The sequence below is a fragment of the Ciona robusta genome, chromosome 7 (genome assembly GCF_009617815.1).
Source record: "Ciona robusta chromosome 7, ASM961781v2".
NCBI lineage: Eukaryota > Metazoa > Chordata > Ascidiacea > Phlebobranchia > Cionidae > Ciona > Ciona robusta.
The window spans coordinates 6,804,363-6,823,425 of NC_143241.1; the positions used below are offsets into that span (position 1 = coordinate 6,804,363).

Sequence of the window (19,063 nt, forward strand, 5' to 3'; positions counted from 1 at the left end):
GAGTTCGCAAAAACATTCAACATTAAACTATCTTATAAAATTTGGTATGTGCAAATAAAATGTTTAGTTTTTACTAAAAGTTTTTTTTTAAGTTTTTGGTATCGATATTTTACACATGTGATATTTATGCGAATGAACAACAACAACGTTTACGTTTCGTTGTCGTGTTTTGGAAAGCAGTGAACAACATATTGCGTTTAAAAATCGCTTGACTTTCAAAAAACACAGTAAATGCAGCTAGTTGATGCATAGCATATGTAGTAAACTGCTCTAGACAGCTTATTTAATATTATTTAAGAAGCTTATTTAATTGTCAGTTTTCCATTTTTAGTCCAGTTTTTGTACGTATGGAAAGAACCATCCGTCTTTAGTTATTTATGATTTATATTTCTCCGTTTGTTTTATTATATTGGTTAATTTGATATCTAAATTTCAGATTAGTAGCAAATTTCTTTCGTTTATTCTTGAACAAATTTAAGCACTTTTTATATGTGATTGTGATAATATGACAAAGTTCTGAAAACTTTGGACCAACCTAAACAACAAAGATGAGCATGCTAAGATTGGAATCCTATTTGTCTCCATTTCTTCTCAGCTATTTGTCCAAATATGTGAAAGATATTGAAGCCAAAAACTTCCAACTTTCTCTGTGGGGTGGAGATGCTGTTCTGCATAATCTCCAGTTTAAATTAGACGCCTTGGACAATGAGCTTGGAGCTGCACCATTTAGTTTTGTGAGCTGTCAAGCACAAGAAATGAGACTCCATGTACCTTGGAGTAAACTAGCATCAGAGCCTGTAGTTGCCACACTGAATACAGTTGAATGTGTGATCAAACTGAACTGCCATAAAACTTTGAAAAAGGAAGTGGTGTCCACTAAAGATGATAAGAATAACCCCCCTCCTGTCCAAGCTTCCTACATTGAAGGGTTGCTTAGGAAAATAAAGAATAATTTCTCTATCGTCGTTAACAACCTGATTTTAAAGTACATAGAAGATGACATTGTTTTATCTGTTAATATTCAGACTGCAAGTTACAATGGGGTGAATGAGCAATGGAAACCGGCCTTTGTAGAACTAACGGAGAAAAGCCCTGTGCTACGGCATGTATGTGAGCTAAAAGACATGACAGTATGTCTGGATAGAAGAGGGGTGAGTGGCCGTGTTGAAAGTTTTGAAGAACCGCTGCTTTTTCGAAGTAACTTGGTAATAAGAAAGCACACAACTTTCCCGAAACACTTTTCTCGAAGACCTTCTGCTATAAAGTTTAACCTTATGATGGATAGATATGAACTTAACATTAGTGAGGTGCAGTTGCCTGCTGTATTGCATCTGTTACAACTTTGCTTGCATTTATACTATGGTCGTATTGAAGTTTCGCATACCATTGAAGAAACTACAGTAGAAGCACAGAATGAGTCCCAAGAAGGCTGGGCGTCATGGGCATGGTCATATGTACCTCCTATTTTAAGCTATGATGAACTTGAGAAAAATGAAGTAAGAAACCCAGTTCTAACTTTTGCATTTTACATAAAACATATTTGGATTAAGTTTAAACCTTCACGATCTGGAAGCTCAAAACAGTTTCACCGCTCACAGTCCACAAGGTCTAGACCGCTGTTAGAAATGGAAGCACAGGGTTTATCTTTGGAGATTGTTTCTAGAGGACTGGATTTCTTCTCTTGTTTGACCACATTAGCATCCGGTTCTATTTCATATCTTGGTGGTGTGCCTGACACAGTAAATGGAGTAAATATTTCAAACCATGCATGTAATGAAAAAATCCTAATTGCATCTGGAGGAGGTTCATTGGTAGGATTCGCAGCAGATTCATTGTTCGATTTTCGATCTCCAGAAAATAATGACACGCCATCTCACTACATTCTCACCAAGCAGGAGTTTGATAGCAAGCAGTCTGCATGCCGAACATCAGATGTATTTTACTCTGAGTATTTATACATAGCTGAAGATGGTAGAGATGCTGATGCAATGGAAGAGGTGGAATTCAATGACTTCCTTAGAGAAGTAAACCTGAAAGATGTGGAGCAATGGGAGAATGTACAAGAACGCTCCTGGAAAAAAATAATAGTGGGCGGCGAACACAGTGAATTATTTCTCAGCAGTTATACTTTGCTGTGTGCTGATGTGTTGACCTCTTGGGCAAGAAACCACACACATAAAGAATATCCTCTCCGTGCTAAAGAAATTATTGTTCAACCGCAAAGTTTAAAGCAAGGTAACTTAATATTCTTTGTCCCAACTAGAATGAGCACATTTGGGATCCGTAATACCTCTATAACACTACCTGTTCTGCATACACACTGTAGGAATTATTCACCGAAAAGGTTCCACAGAGTTGATTTGTATCGTAAAGGTTTATACACACAACTACACCCACATGATGATGAAACTAATGCAAAGTTACCATGCTTAATAACAAACATTCAGGATGCTAGATTTACAATGGACCAACCCATGTATGCTCGACACCTGGCTGCATATTTATCTGCGTATCGTTCTCCGCCAAGTCGTCTCTTGGAAAAATGCAACACACATTACACTGCTGTGGTAAGCAACATCAACAGCTATATTTGGATGTCAGATCCAAAACCGAATAAAATGAGCACTCTACCTTCTTCTACCCTCCCTGTTATACAAGTGGACGATGTGGTAATGGAAAGCCATTCATTACAAGGACAGGAGTTTTGGGAGGAGCGTTCAACCATGCTGTGTGGACAAACCAAATTTACCCTACATTCCTTTTCCATCCTTGGCACGCCTTTCCAGCTTGAAATGCTGTCACACACATTGGATTCATGGATGCAGTATGTAAAGCCAGTGTCTAATGTTGATCAAGTACTTGATGTCAGTTTCATGCAGTCTACATTTGAAGAGAATACTGTTGGTAATCTCCATTTTGTGGTGCAGAATGTCATCGCTGAAGTTAACAGCTCATTTTCAAGCCACTCCATCTGCGGTGCTCTGAAGTCAATTGATTTGTATTGGAATGCAAATAATCAAGTCATACCAATCATTCAATGCACCCACCACTTGAACTCAAACCATCTTACTAATACTTTTTCCAACTCTACGCCTCCAAAATTAGACCTCCAGCGCAGGCAACATGAAAAGCGAAGTCTGGTTTGGAATGAAGACTCACATTGGCTATCTTTCTACATACGCTCACCCACAGCTAGCAACACATATGGTGTTGCTGTTGTTCACATGCACAGCACTGTGGTAAACATAGACCCTTTTATCCTGAACATTGTGTCCCACTTTCCTGGTATACCATTACAACATCTGCTACCTGTAACTACAGAAGCAAATCTTCAAGAAGAAAAAGAGTCCACCACCTCATTATCACCTAATTTCAAGTATGCAATACAGCTGCAAAACAAGGGAGTTCACATTCTTCTTCATAAAAATTCCATCCCAATAGACCCTCACAGTTACCTTACATTAAGTTTGACAGATGCCATCAGATTAAAAATGATGGATTCCGATACGTGCAGTGGAATTACAATGGTTTGTTTCCCAGAAATAACTGCATTCACTTCTGGCCACAAAAGACTAAAAGTGACTCCTGAGCTGCTGAAAAAGGGCGTGCCTGTCAATAAATTCACAGAGTTTGGAACCCTAAATATTGGGTTAGAAAACGCCAGTGTGTACACTGTGCTTACCCATAACACAGACCAGCATATTCACTACATAGCACAGCCATGCGCTGCTACATGTACAGTTGTAATCACACCACCAAAATCAACAAGTTCTAAAATAAGTGCAGCTATTCACCTAGATGTTGAACCAATTAAACTGAAAATTTCTCAGCCCCAAACAGAACTCCTGGTGGCAATACTAAACCAGTTTCTCACCTGTATTAATAATGTGAAAAAAAATTGCCCAAGTCCGCAACTGGAACAAAAATTTACAATGGAAAAGGTTCAAAGCCAAACTCCAATTGAGTCAGTAAAATCAGCCAACCCCAAGCCTGGAAATGCAGAATCAAAGTCAAATCTCAGTGTCACAGAGAGCAGTTCAGTGTCTGATAAACTTCCTTTTACGTTATGGTTACAGTGCACGCTGCCCAAATTTTCTGCCACTATTTACCATAAAGGTAAAGTGATGACAAAAATTGAGCTTCAAGTAGAAGACGTTAGTCTGTCATTGGATGTTCAGTCTGTATACTTGAAATTAATGAGCTCCTTCTCAACTTGCAGTGTTCACCATTACATCCGCACAGCAGGTGCTTGGTCCAATTCTGAATGGAAGGGTGTCACATTAAGTCCAATGTTTTCTACTCTACCATCGTTTTTACAAGTTTGCGAAACACCGAAATTTAATGCGCTTTCGCATAACTCTGACTCTGCTACGAAACATGGGAAGTTTTTTGACATTACATTCACACAAGCTCTTACTTCAGATTATCATCAGCATTTACGAGAAGAAGAAGACTGCATTGATGCTGCTAACTCCTCTGTTATCAATTCTGAAGCAAAAAGCGTCCGAAAATGCGTCAGTGAAGTGATATGTACAGTACAGCCATTTGACCTCATACTAAACCCAAGTATAATAGAGGATTTGTTCACCACTTTTTCACCATTACTAGGCATAATAGCTATTACCAGTCAACAAAATGGCAGCTCTTCAACAAAACTAGCTTCTCATTTTAATATACCAGCATTTTATTTCACAGTTGGTGGCATAAGGCTCATAATTCCACTTCAGTTTTGTGAAAATCTTCCCCCCTGTAGAGATTCAGCACTGATGACTTGTTTCAACCATTTACAGATCAACCCAAGACCCCAAAATCCACTTACAAGGCTTGTGCTTGCACCAAATATATATCGCAAAGCAAATGCTGCTGGCCTACTACAGTGCACTGGAAGCGCCTTGGAAGACAAACAATTTGAATTTACTTTCCAGGACATTAGCATTGGAACCACTAAATTTTCTGAGGCCGTAGCTTATCTAAACAACCCAACACCCTCAGATAACCCAGCACTACAGTGGAATACTGCTGGCAAAATACCAAAGGTTGAAGAACCTACTTTCCATCCAATTATTGAACAGTTTGACATGCATGCTACCATTGCCCCTGCAATATGGCACCGTACTGCAACCAGAGAAACCATTGTATGCGCCCCATCATTTGAAGCTAACCTTATAACAGATGTAGTGATTCACCTTACAGCAATGCAGATTGGGACTGTATTAGATATTGGGAAAGAATGCAGCGAGAATCTTGAAAATGTTTTGACCAGTTATCACTCAGTGACTTCTCAGAGTCCAGAGGAGCTTGCAACACTGAACGAGGACAGTGGGTTCAGTGTATGTGAAAGCTCTCATGCAAGTGAAAAGCCAGTGAAAGCTGCTAATGTAAGTTTAATGGGAGATGGATTGCTGACAAGTTGTAAAGTAAAACTTATGTGTTATGAATTTGTGGAGAACACCGCTGATGAAAAATTAGTGAAACCTGTGTTTCTGCTTGAAATATTTCAGCCATCGTTCGTTTGCCAAGTGTCAAAACAATCTCAGAAGATAGAAATGCAGTTTCACGACGCAGAAGTAAAAGTTTCTGATGGAAAACCGGTTCAACAAAGCCTAATACATTCAGATGGTAATTATGCCTCTCCTCTCCTACAAACACTTTCTGGTAAATGCGATAAACGAACAGGAATTCCTCCATCTCTATTCACTGCTACTGTTCCCCATTTTTTAACCAGTAAAGCAAACATCAACGTTGCTATGGAAAGACCTATGAAGTTTCATTTAGATGAGATCGTAGTCAACGCCATTAACTCAACACTGTGTTTAATGGGAAAAATGGGACCAAAGAATAAAGCAAGAGAAACTGCTACTGTACAACCATCTAACTTAGCAAAATTATTTTCGTCAGCTTCATTCCAAAGTGATCAGATTGTTTTAGAAGTTGATTTCTCCACGTATGCTGTGCGTGGCTCACTGTCCAGTCTTAAATCCAATTTACAATTAAAAAACAACTCCATTGGATTTAATGTTGATGTTCACAATCTTGCTGTAAGGCACAGGCTGGATAACAAAGATTTTACTCCATTTTTGCTGCCAGTCTCCATTCAAGTTTCCTCTCAAACAAATCCGATTAAGAAAGCTTCAATTTCTCCAATCAAGCTTAGAGTAAATACAACACCAATTCATATTATGTGTGATTCCAGCATCATTGACTGCATTAACCCTGTAAAAGATTGCATCCTGAAATGGCAGTCTTTTTTAACCAGTAATAGCAATGATAAACCTCTTCAAAAATCTGGCCCACATCTAGTGAGCAACCCATTATATTCTACCAACAGCGATGATTTACGAATGGGCACGTATACATACATTACATCTGATGATCATGAACCACAACCAAATCAAATCGTTTTTTCCTCAAAAGCCCCACAGTGTGCAATGACTTGGTCCTACAGCCAACCACACGCAATAAAGAGTGTGCACATTACGCCTTTACCGTTTAAAGTTCCACAGAATTCAGATGAAGAAAATATTTACAATATTAAGTGCATACTAGAGTCTTATGATGATGGGAATTCTGTTTACGTTAAACAAAAAGATTTCTTACTATCGGAAACAGACCACGTTGAGTTCAATTTGTTCTCCGATGAAACTCCATTTCACGAGATCGCTTGCGCTACCAAGTGGCGAGTTATTGTTTTCAACGAAAACGAAGTCAAAATATCTCCCATGTCGCTTGCTGCAAGCATGCAAGTTGAAAGTGTGTTCAGTTCGAACCTCATATCATCTATGTCTCTTCACGTTAACATTAAACAGGTTCTTTTCACTTTTCTTTGTCACAAAAACCAAAACAAAATAGAATGCATGCAAATGAAAGCAGATGATATTGTGTCTGAAATTAAACAGTGGACTCATGTAGACCCAACAAGTCTGTCTGCATTCTGTGACCTGAAACTTTTTGCTCAAGTAATTGACCATCGTAACATTACATGGCTGCCAATCTTACAGTCCTGTACGCTGCATTTATTGTACAAGAATCTACAAGAACTCAACCAAGTGGAAGTTGAATGCAAAGATAAGCTTGAGTTACATGTCAGTCAAAGGGTCTTACACTCATTGCAATACCTCCTTACTGTGTGTGGCACTGGATCCATGTCCAGTTCCCACCAGGACTTTCCAGGTATATTGTTAAAAAACAACACCGAGTCATTCCTGCTTATAGGACAAGGAATGACTGATGAGTGCTTACGAATGGCGCCAAAAACAGAGACATCTTACTCCTGGCGCAGCCACAAATGCTCTCCCATGCTTCATGTCTCTATTGAGGGGTTTAGAAATTCTAACTGGTCCGACACTTTTTCTCCATACCCTCCTAATGGTCACCACTTAATGATGGTAGGTGATGAAAATGGAGTTGTAATATCTACAGAAATGAACACATCATGGCAAGCTAAGGTGACATTTAACGGACAGATAAGATTTATCAACCGAATGTCTTTTGATTTGAATTTATCAGTTGAAATGCAAGACAAAACAGTAACTGCTAATATACCAACAGGAAGAGCAGCAGATTATCTTGTTTCACCTTCAGGCATTGGATCTGTATTAATATCTCTGTCATCGGACGTAAAAGATTTATCACCTAAAGTTCTTCTATCTGATCTAATGATGAAAAATACTGAACCAAAGATTGTTAAATTGTTTGACTTTGATGGGACCCCAAAGTATGTTCAAATTCATCACTACAAGCATGACTTGACAAATACCTTTGTTTTGCTCCCAGTATTTGTTATATGCTCCCATTTACCGAAACCTGTTATACTGCATGTGGAGTCTCGAAGTGAACAGAAGACAGTCACTTACATCTTACCAGGCTGTGGGCAAGAAAAACAACTCACGGACCTTACCCCTGATCTTACCCACCATCTCACAATTCAGATGAACGAAAACGAATCACCGTTTGATGCTACCATACCTATTCACTGCTCGCTCAGAAACACAATGCCTGAGACTGGAGATTTTAACTTAGAAAAGGAAGATCTCACATCTACATACCCCATGTATGTAAAACAAAACAATCAGACTGATGAAAATTGGAATCACAGTGACGGTAAAATTCAGGCAAATTTATCTTTAAACTGCAAGTCATTGTTAGTGGAACTCACGCCTTGGTGTTTGATACACAACCAAACGAACCTTGTATTCTGCATTACTTCATCAGATGGATCAGTATCAATAATTCAACCAGGTCAAATAGAGGTCCCTGATCATTTTACAGGGCTCTTCCAGCTCCGGACTAGCACCAGCTCCAGCAGTGAGTGGCTCACACTTGAAAAAGATGAAGAAAATGATCATCCTTCACGATCTGGTAAGCTCAGTTCAACCCGTATTGCATATAATGGATCCCTATCTATACTGCTGAGGAAAAAAACCACAATATTTGATGTACTAATCAAGTCCAGTATCCAGCATGGTATCCGTCTGCTTACCATTACGCCAAAGTGGTGGTTTGTTAATGCGAGCCAGGATCATGAACTTTTAAAGGTATCAGGATGCACTAACTACCACGAGAAGTATCTTATGAGGAGACGTAAGCTTTTAGATGCAAGTGCAGAATCCCCGATCCCATTACTGAAGTGGAGGATGGATGTAGAGTCCAGCTCTTACTCCGACAGTACATCCAGTGAGGAAACAGGAGTAAAAGATGATTCAGTAGATGTAAAAGATAACGAAGTTACAGTCATTACTTCCTCTGTCGATACAACATCCTCATTTATGTGTATTGGCACAGATATTAACGTTGGAACGTTACGTGCTTGTTTTGTTGACCGTACACTGTGTGTTTTCACTAAAGACTTGGTTGGTGCAGTTTCTGTTGAAAACCAATTTCGTCGACGACTGATAAACCTTCACGAAACCGGTGAAAAGAAAATGGCAGAAAAACTGTTTCTTACAAAATTTGAACATGATGATATGATTTATTTAATTCTGAATGATGTAAAGGGGGAAAAATATTATTTGCACAATCACACAAGTTCAACTCTTTGCCTGCGTGAGATAGCAGATGTTGACACCCATCAAACAACTGTGGAGGTAAAACCTACAGAAACTGTGGCGTATGAAAGTTTTATGGATGCGGAGCTGTTTCCAAGGTGCTTGCGAAACTACAGATCAATCAAAATGCAACTTGCAAAGGAAGGGGTGAATCAATGGACAGAAATACTGGTTTCCGGCAAAGCTGCAAATACAGAAATTGATATTCCAGGCATAGGAATGGTAAAGCTTACGACTGTTGTACAAAACGCGAAAATTCGACTTCATTTTGGTGAAATTCCAATCGCAGAAAATCAAATTCCATTAACAAAACAGTACTCATTCTCTGCTAAGATCCCAGAAATGAAGGTTGTATTCTTAGATGATTTAATCAACCATATATACAGCATAGACATGGTGCAGGCCTTCCTGGATGAGGTCCATGTCATCATGACAAAGGATACAAGCTCCAAAAACTGGATTGCAAAACTTTCTTTGTCTAATATTCAAGTTGATAATCACGCTTACCCTGAAACAGATTTCCCAGTTTTTATATCTTCCTTGCCAACTGATGCCGACATCCCATTCCAACTAATGCTAACATGCTCAGATTCATTCCAAATCCTGTCAGTTGATCTTAAACTCTTGCCATTGGAAGTTAGAAGTGAAAGCGCATTCGCACAAGCGCTGTCTAGTCTTTTACAATCATACATGGAGTCTGCTAAAGGGGTTGATTTCAATGTAGCTGTGGATCCTATGTTTCCAAATGCAGTTCAACATGAAGCTAAAATAATCAGCCAGCCTTTAAGATTGCAGTCCATCAGTATACAGCAAGCAATGTTAATTCTCAGTTTCCGAGCTGCAGTAAAACTCTATGTTTCGATTGATCGCGGAGTTCTTTCTTTCTCAAAATTCTCCTGCAAGGATGTTGATACAACAGTTGCAGAACTAACACAAGAGCTGATGCGACATTATTTCGCTGAAACTGTCTTTGGTGCTGGGTGGGTGATTGGCTCTCTTGATTTGCTTGGCAACCCTGCAACGGCATTAAGAAGTTACGCCAAAGGTGTGAGTGATTTTCTGCTCATGCCATATGAAGGATTAATGATGGGACCTACAGCTTTTGTGGGAGGATTCACAAGAGGACTTTCCTCCCTTCTTCGTCACCTATCCTCTGGGACCCTTAGATCTGTGACCAATATCGCATCCAGCATCTCAAGGAACCTCTCGAGAGAGCAAAAGTTGCAGCAACGATACTTCAAACTTCCAGGTGAAACTTCAGAAATCCTTCTGTCTTCTGCAGCGGGAGATCAAGATACAAACTCTTCAAGTTCGGGTTTGGTATCCGGAATCAGCAAAGCTCTCGTTGGTGTGGTCACCAAACCACTTGGCGGTGCTGCAGGAATGGTTTCTCGAGCAGGAGAAACAATCATCCAGAAAGTTGGCTTGGAAGAACAAAAAACCCAGCGCCAAGGATCCTCTTCCCACACAATTTCAAGTTACCGTAATTCCGCCTCTAAATTTAGCTTAAAAGTTATCCAAGATGATGTTTCAGTTGACATGCTGTTTCTACTCGATTGCGAAATATTGAGCACAAATGGAGCAGGTTTCGAATGCACTCTTGTTATGTCTCCCTCAAACCTCTACATTATAAGATCAGCAGATGATGAAATTGAATCCGTACTTCCAATAAAGGACATTGACCTTAGAATTTCAGAAACCTCTGAAAATCATGTTCTTTCAATCCACCAAGCTGAATCAACTATAAATGACACAGATGCTCCATACACAGAAAAAGTTGCAGATTATCTTGGTGTGAATAAACATTCAAATAACGATGGACCGATTGAACCTCATTCAGAAGTCAAATACACAGCATGTGTGGTGAACAACGCAACTGCTAACTTGTTCTTGTCTCTATTTCATTTATTGAAGCAAAAACCAAACAAATTTTCTTGGTAGAAATTTTTACTGGTGAATTTGGATTAAAAAGTGTAAAATTCATTTTGAAAAATAGACTTACAAATTCTTTTCTATCTCTATTTCATTTATTAAAGCAAAATCCAAACAAATTCATTTACAAGTTATTTTTATTAAATTTTGGTTAAAATAGTGTAAAATTTTCTTTGAAAAATAGTCCCGCATATTCAAAATGTTCCTATCTGTATTTTATTTATTAGCAAAATCCAAATAAATGTTCTTGGTAGATTTTTAACTGTTTAATTTTGGGTATAATTGTGTAAAATTTAATTGGAAATAGTATGACATATTCTAGTTTAATTACAATCATTTATACTGAATCCTATGATACTTTATTTACAATGTACAACTTATTTTGTAACTCATTTATCACAATGTATCCCACACTGTACCTAGTATGTAGTTTTGTATATATTCCATGCCAACTTTTTTATGTAAGATTTCTGTTTTCATCATTTTTTGCTGATTTATTGGTGCCTTGGCAACTGTTGGAAAAAAATAACTACATAATATAATGTTAATAATATGCTTTATTTACCAATATTTTTAATGCTTTGTAAAATTTTGGCAGTTATAACATGCTTAATTTAACTATATCTTAAATGTATTGGTGAAATTTTGGCTAACTTTTCTCGTTATACGCTTTTTCTGTTTCTTGTAATTTTTAATGGGTTTTGAAGCCTTGAGTAACTAATGCTTATAGTTGGGTAAATGTAAAGGTATTGGATGGTTGGAAGCAGAAGTGGAGCTGGTCAACATTTCAGAAAAACCGAGATTCAAGCAAGAGTTGGCCATTGTTTTGTTGGTACCCCACTAATTAAGGGATATTTGTGTCCGGTCCTATGGCGTTATACAGGGGTGAAGGCCTATAGCAAGCCACACCAAGGGACCTGAGATTCAAACCAGAGTTGGCTATTGTCATGTTACTACTGATTTATTGAGATTTGATGCACTATCCACATATGACGATCCAACACACCAGCTACATCACATTGCATACGAACTCCAAATTCTCTGTGGGTGAGGCTTTACAGCAAGCCACACCAAGGGGAGATTTAAGCCAGAGTTGGCCAAAATAATCTGTGGAAATATGATGTACCTATGAAAATCTTCTACATCACACAAACTTTAAATTCTGAAGAAGAAATTTTTAAAAAACACCACCAAAAATGCAAAAGTAACAACTGACAGTGACGAAACAATCTTTCAATAAAATGGACAATTCGTAATAAACCATCCATGCCTGCTTAAAAATATTGTTTTTCAGGCTTCAAAACCCATTATATATGCTTTTTTAATTCTGCAGCTATAAACGTTCCCATACATATTGTTGTATTCGGTAGATATATTTAATCCAGCAGTAATTCTAAACTTCTGTGTTACAGTTTACTGTTATTACCGTGCGTGCAATATATGGTATTATGAAGTATCTAATTTCATGCCTATAGATTATAACATGTAGCCAATTATTTATTTTATGAGTATTTTATTTTCAGAATTGTTTAGAATACTTTTAATAAATATTTGTAATGGGAATAGATTGGGTTTCTGTTGCATATGCAGCTTCAATAGCAGCTGGTGGAATATCTGGATACTTGAAAGCTGGTAAGTCAGTTTTACTTCATATTAACTCTGATTTTTGCAAATAAGTGTGTGTAGATGGATTTTTGGATATTAGGTCTTTTGTGTCCATATATAAACATAACAGACACAAATCTCTGGCAAATTGTAGGATATTATAAGTAAAAGATATATGTTTCGCCTAAATGCCATTGTCAATTTGTCAGTTCCTCATTTAAATAAAATGATTTTTTGTCTTTTACATTTTCGTAGCAGCTAATTCTTGCTGTATTTGTACCTGTGTTTTTACTGTCAGTTACTCAGTTTGTATGGTAACTGCTGTAATATAATTTGGGCGTAAAGCAATATTCATTCTTCATTTTTATCCAGGAAGCACAGCCTCCCTTGGAGCTGGTCTATTATTTGGTGGATTAGCAGGAATAGGAGCTTACAGATCTTCTGTAGATTCCTCAGATTTGTGGCTTTCACTGGGTATGTTCATTAACATTTCTTTTATATTTGGAAAAATGTGCTTTTAGCCAAGTTTTATTGTTTGTATTAGAATGAAACTTATTTTGTCTCTTTGGTTACTATAATAAAGAGCGGGAAAGTTTACAAGAGCCAAAAGAAGGGCAGTGTAACGGTGAAACATCAGTTAAAACAACACTTATGGATAAAACAGAAAATGAAATATTATTTTTGGATAGAAGGCGTGATTTGTTAAACTTAAAAGCGATAGATGGTTAACAAATATGGAGATGAAGCATGCCAGTTACTCAACATACAGAGCCTTTACAGTGAATTTCTCGCTAACGCATTTAAAAACTTTGAATAATAAACATGCTTTTAAAGTTATGTTTTTAACAAGGTGTCTCTCTTTCCCTTGGTGGTTTGATGGGCTTTAGGTTTTACGGCAGTAGGAAGTTTATGCCGGCTGGACTTGTAGCTCTTCTAAGGTAAGAATGTTGAATGAATGTAACTTGCTTTATTCTCCTGTGGCCGGAAAATGACAGTCGTTATAACCCGGTATTCTATTTCATTCAGCTCGTGTCAGCTTACAAGTTACCATGTTTTTTTTTACTTTGTGAGTGTTTGTAAATCAACATGAAATTAGTTTTGTTGTATCTCAAGTCATTTTGTGTTTGAGTTTTGTAACTAATTTATCTTTGTTTTTCAGTGTTGGAATGGTCGCACGGTGTGCTTATAACCTGAGAAACGCTCCTGTTAAAAACGAATAACCAATTCTTGCAGTTTTTTGAACTTCTAATTTTCCCTTTTTTTATTCCCCCTCTTTGAATCATGTTCTCATCTCGGCAAAGACTTAAAAATCGGACGACGCCAAAAGACTTGAACCGTTTCGATTACTTGCAAGCGTTAGTTACTGAATTCCAAGACACAGAGGACGCTGACGCACGCCTACAAGTTCTTGCAAATCTTTCAAACTTTGCTTACGATCCTATTAACTTTGAATACCTTAGAAAACTTCAGGTACCTGAGCTCTTTTTGGACTGTATAGACGATGATGAAGATCTGGCAGGTCGTACGGTACAGTTCGGTATTGCGGGCATATGTAACCTTGTATCTGACCCCAAGAACAGGGACATTGTACTGGCCCACGATACTGGAGTACAGTGTATCTTCCGCTGTCTGTCTAGTCCTGAGATTGAGACCAAATTAGCTGCCATTACAACGCTTATTCAGTTAGTTATTCCGGCCTCGCGTGACCGCATTGTGACATCGCATGTTCTTGATTGTATGCGTAACTTTGCGCATTCGAGTGATTCTCGTCTGAGGAATTTAGCTCAGGTTTTCATAGAAGATTATGGATAAATTATACAACTCAACAAATGTTTCATTTTAAAACATGATGGTCATTGGAAATTATGGCTAATTCATACAACTTAATAAATTTTCCCAAACGTAGTTTGCACAATTGTAAATGTATTTTAGCCTCGCATGATTAACGAAGTTATAACACGGATGTTTCGATGCATAATTTTTGTGCGCGCTTGCAAGTTATCACATATGTAACTTAGTGGGTGATTTCTTTTTCTACACACCGGAATATTGATCACATAAAGAAATATGCAAAACGGTTTGAAAACACTGAAGTTATATTATTATCTTTACAGTGACAGTATTTACAGCAGGGCGTTTATTTAATAACAGTAGAGTACCACAAATATGCTCTGTACGACGTTTTGCTATCTCTGAGTAAATATCGGGAAAATGAGAACTTTGCAACTGATACTATACATTATAACCTGTTTTCAATTCCTAAGATTTCAAAATGTGCTACAAGGTTTGAAAACACTGAAATTATATCGAAATCGGCATCGTAGACTGTATAGCAAGTTGGGGGAAAATGGGACACTATTTCATTTTATTTTTCCGTCCCATTGGTTAGTAAAGAAAGAATTATAAACCATATCCTAACGTCTCCCATAAACTGTTGTTAATTGTTTAAAACGTGATCAGGATATTCGGATATTATGTGCTATAAAGTTGTCCCATCTCACCCCACAGAGCTATGTATTAATTTGGGATTTTTAAACTCAATAACGAGTTAATATTTTGGCAACTTGGGCAAAGTAGTGAAGTAGTTTCGCCAATGCACCCAAGGGTATCCGTTGTTGCATTCCTTTGTTGCCAACGATTGTGTGTTCTTTGTGCGCGGTGTCCAATACATTATATAGAAATTACACATTTCGTCTGTATGTTTACTCCCTGTCATTGTAACGCGGTTCCGAAAGTTGTGCATCACGCACCTTGAAGCCTGGAAAATAGGTGGTCGGTCGAATTATTTGTATGCTCTACATTGGCAAAACTATGCAATATCGTGCGTAGTATGAAATGTAGTACTGTGGGGTCAGATGAGATTTCTTAAACCGCATATTTCCTGATCGTGTTTTTAACAAATAACAACGCTATTTTACAGTTGCGAGTGCTTTAGCTATCTAAATCTGTGAATATTCTTTGTTTACTACTAGTTGGAACGGAAAAAGTCCCATCTTACCCCAACCTAATATGTATGATAAAACATGTCCCATCTTACCCCAACCTAATGTTTTTTATTTAAATAAATGCGTGTTTGGTACACTTGACGTATTAAACAAACAGTTCCAATATAAAGTCTACTTACCAGCCAATCACCCTTTTTTATCACCAAGTGTGTATTCTTTACTTTATAAAATGCTTCAGGTAATTGTGGGTTCTTGTGTCCTATCAGACTCCATTTTTCATTCCTAACTCGATACCCCATAACTTCAACTCCTAACTTGTGCGCATGTGTTCGGAAGGCGAATGGGTGCATTTCAATGTCATCTTTGTATCTGTAAATATTTTAACAATGCATTGCCTAAAAATTTCGCTTATAATAATAGCGTGCTGATGATGTATGGTTAAACTATTCTGTAAATATTCTTTGTTTACTACAAAATAAGACGATAAAAGAGAGTGAAAACATAGGCCATCTATACGATAAAAGACATCGTGAGCGAAAAGAAATTTTTGGTGTGAAAATATAACCGTTCATTTTGCTTGTAAACTAATATTCGTAATTTATTAAAAATGGTCTGTGCATTAAATTGCCTGTTGTTGTTTCATAGTGAATGAATGAATGAATGAATGTAACTTACTTTATCCTCGCGTGGCCGGAAAACGACAGTCGTTATCACACGGGTTTAACACCTCGTGCCAGCTTACGAGTTACCATGTATGTTACTTTGTGGGTGATTATTTTTTTTGGATTTTTTCATTTTTTTATGTATGGCTGATAATTTGGACAACCCATTAGTGGCCACTGAGTTGGAGCAATTGCCGTTAAGTGTCTTGGCCAAGGACACATACGCCCACAATGGTAGCAGCGACCCATTACCTAATGGTTACAGACAGGAGCGCTAACCACTACGCCACGGCGCCGGACACGTGACTATTTGTTATGGAGTATATGTTATGGACCAAAACTTACTTGCAAACGATATCCCAGTTTCTAGTTTTGTTTGGTTTTATAGTTTCATAAGACGATGCCGAAATGTAAATTCCTGCTATTTTTGGTTGAGGGACAGGTGTTGAATGCGCTGTAACCCATACGTTCTCCATACCGCCAGCTGTATAGTTAAAAACGTTGGTTAAAACTAATATACGTAATTAAATCTGTATTGTTTCAATGATATTAGGCAAAAAATACTTTAGCGGTCATAGCATTTTCTATAGCTGTACTATAGGATACTTAAACCTACTTCTTAAGTTTGCATCTTTTTGTTCTTTTAATATTGTCTCCGCTATCGTTTGCGAAGAAATTAATAATAAAATGTGCTATGTTAATGTAAAAACCGTTAGAAATTAAGATATTTGGCGAACTTTGACCTATACATCCCAGGTCTCTGGCGTGCCATGCCGCTAGACCCCACTCATATAAATAAAGAACAGATATTAAGTTGAAATTAACCCACCGTTAGCTTTTGCCATCGATTTGACATGAACTTGAAGCACTAAGTATCTCAGCTTTGTGCTCGGACCAACGGGAAAACCAACCCCTTTAGGGAGTTTGAAAGCTGGAGCATCCTTGGCCCAAGCCCATACGAGTGTTGCGGCACTGTTGCAGGTGCTACCATGGGGTAGGCTACCGGAGGTGCTGGAAGAAGCCGCCATACCGTCGCAGTACCTATGGTTAAATAAACGAATGTAGCTTATTTACCCTCGCGCGGCGGCATCGGAATTTTCTGTTTCATATACTTAGTGCCCGCTTACGAGTTATCCCGTATGTATGTAACTTTATCAGAGATTATTTTGGAGTGAATTTTCTTTTTGGTATAGTAAGGTGGGGGAAGATGGGACATCTTTAACACATAATATCCAAGTATTCTGATCGTGTTTTAAACAATTAACAACGGACCACGAAAGTCTTGAGGATATAGTTTTATAATTCATTGAATGTTCTTTGTTTACTACCAAATGGGGCAATAAAATAGAACGAAAAGGTGTCCCATCTTCTCCTACCCTACTATATGTTGTATGACTGATAACTTAAACAACTCATAAGAGTATAATACAAAGTATAGACTACACATATATAGGATAATCAAGCACATTATAGTACTGTGGGGTATAGGATGAGACATTTTTAGCACGTAAAATCAAAATATCCTGATCGTGTCCCATCTCTTCCCCCACTGTATACAATAAAAGGAAAATCTAAGTAATAGTTCACGTATTTTTTTAACAAATGACATTACTTGTATTTAATAGAATTACCAAGTTTGTACATTTTCCTCGCCTGGTATTTCGCAAGCATACAGCAGCATATGATGGGCGACGCTTTGGGTTGCGTGCGGTGTGTATCCAGCTGTAGTTTTATATAATTAACAGAAATAACTTGTACGTTTTATATAAGTTGTATCTATATACTTTAAAGTCTTCGATTTTTTGAAAATGTTTTACAATGTTTTGAAAGATACGGTTTTATATTTATTTGAATGTTCTTCGTTTATTACTACCAAATGGGCCGAAAAATAGAATTAAAATGTGTATCATTTTTCACACTCTATGCTGTATATATTAAACATTACTTACTAATGTAAAGTGTCGAGTAATTGCCCGTCGGAATCAACTTTTTCGTGCAGAAATAGGTATCGTCCTTAAAATGTCAATAATGTCAAATTTGTACTAAAATGACAGTAATAGTTATACCTTTGGTACAGTTACATGAGGCATTTTAACGGTAATATCCATTCTTTCATTTGACTGGCTTGAACTTGTCGATCTGAAAAAACGGTGATTGCTCTTTGTTTAGTATTGCGTCAATGTTTATCACTATGATCGTTAGGCTAACACTATAGTAGAGTATTATACATATATAGAAGGTTATAGGATAAGATGCATATTGGCAACAGTGTCCCATTTTACCCCAAAACACCATGCTACATAGGATGGGCTTACTACCTGCCGCCATTATCTTCGAATTCTGTCGTTTTGGCTTCAGCATTTAGTGCAGTATCTTCAATACCCGCTGTTAGGAAGCCATTGGAAGCGGAAATACCGTCTCTCCCCAAATTATCGCTGTATGCAAGGGCTGATAGCAGAGAAGCTTGTAACTCTTCAAACATTCCATAGCAGTTATGACAGCAGAAAACCAGCAAAATACAAATTGCTGTCAAAGCTGTCATGGTGGTGCTCAAACACGTCTACGAGACAAAATGCAAAACAACGTAACTGATATACTTTACTATAGAAACACTGGCACCAGTGTCTATGCAACGATTGATATATGATAGAAATACGCCCGCAGAACTCCACAATTTCTAGTACTGCTAATTAAAACTACGATCTAGAAACTGTGCCAAGAATCTGGTGTTGTAACTATATAAAGCACTTACTGAATTGTAGTTTCGTAATCAATATACGTTTAGCAACAGAACTGCAGTCCCTTATAAAAGAAACAAACAAAAACCTAAGTGTTTCGCCTAAGCACTACAACTTCTATACCACTAGCTTCTTAT

At 37.6% G+C, this 19,063-nt stretch overlaps 4 protein-coding genes across 4 annotated transcripts; 3 read left to right on the plus strand and 1 right to left on the minus strand.

The window, feature by feature from the left end:
- The first annotated feature begins 399 nt into the window (after window positions 1-399).
- Window positions 400-12,501, plus strand: LOC149734272 (intermembrane lipid transfer protein VPS13B-like). The gene has a single exon (XM_089881279.1). It carries the CDS (start codon window positions 549-551, stop codon window positions 10,983-10,985), a length of 10,437 nt encoding a protein of 3,478 aa, XP_089737405.1. The 5' UTR covers window positions 400-548; the 3' UTR covers window positions 10,986-12,501.
- On the plus strand, window positions 12,477-14,486 carry LOC149734273 (transmembrane protein 14C-like). Its single transcript, XM_089881382.1, has 4 exons — window positions 12,477-12,608; window positions 12,954-13,055; window positions 13,432-13,519; window positions 13,741-14,486. The coding sequence occupies exons 1-4, from the start codon at window positions 12,533-12,535 to the stop codon at window positions 13,799-13,801; spliced, it is 327 nt and encodes a 108-aa protein (XP_089737508.1). The 5' UTR covers window positions 12,477-12,532; the 3' UTR covers window positions 13,802-14,486.
- Window positions 13,863-14,486, plus strand: LOC149734274 (armadillo repeat-containing protein 7-like). Its single transcript, XM_089881377.1, has one exon. The coding sequence runs from the start codon at window positions 13,863-13,865 to the stop codon at window positions 14,391-14,393; it is 531 nt and encodes a 176-aa protein (XP_089737503.1). The 3' UTR covers window positions 14,394-14,486.
- On the minus strand, window positions 14,485-18,789 carry LOC149734275 (putative peptidylglycine alpha-hydroxylating monooxygenase 1). Its single transcript, XM_089881345.1, has 8 exons — window positions 18,507-18,789; window positions 18,255-18,327; window positions 18,138-18,201; window positions 17,820-17,910; window positions 17,018-17,229; window positions 16,534-16,672; window positions 15,706-15,895; window positions 14,485-15,339 (listed from the first exon to the last, which is right to left on the minus strand). The coding sequence occupies exons 1-8, from the start codon at window positions 18,728-18,730 to the stop codon at window positions 15,130-15,132; spliced, it is 1,203 nt and encodes a 400-aa protein (XP_089737471.1). The 5' UTR covers window positions 18,731-18,789; the 3' UTR covers window positions 14,485-15,129.
- Between the last annotated feature and the right edge of the window lie 274 nt (window positions 18,790-19,063).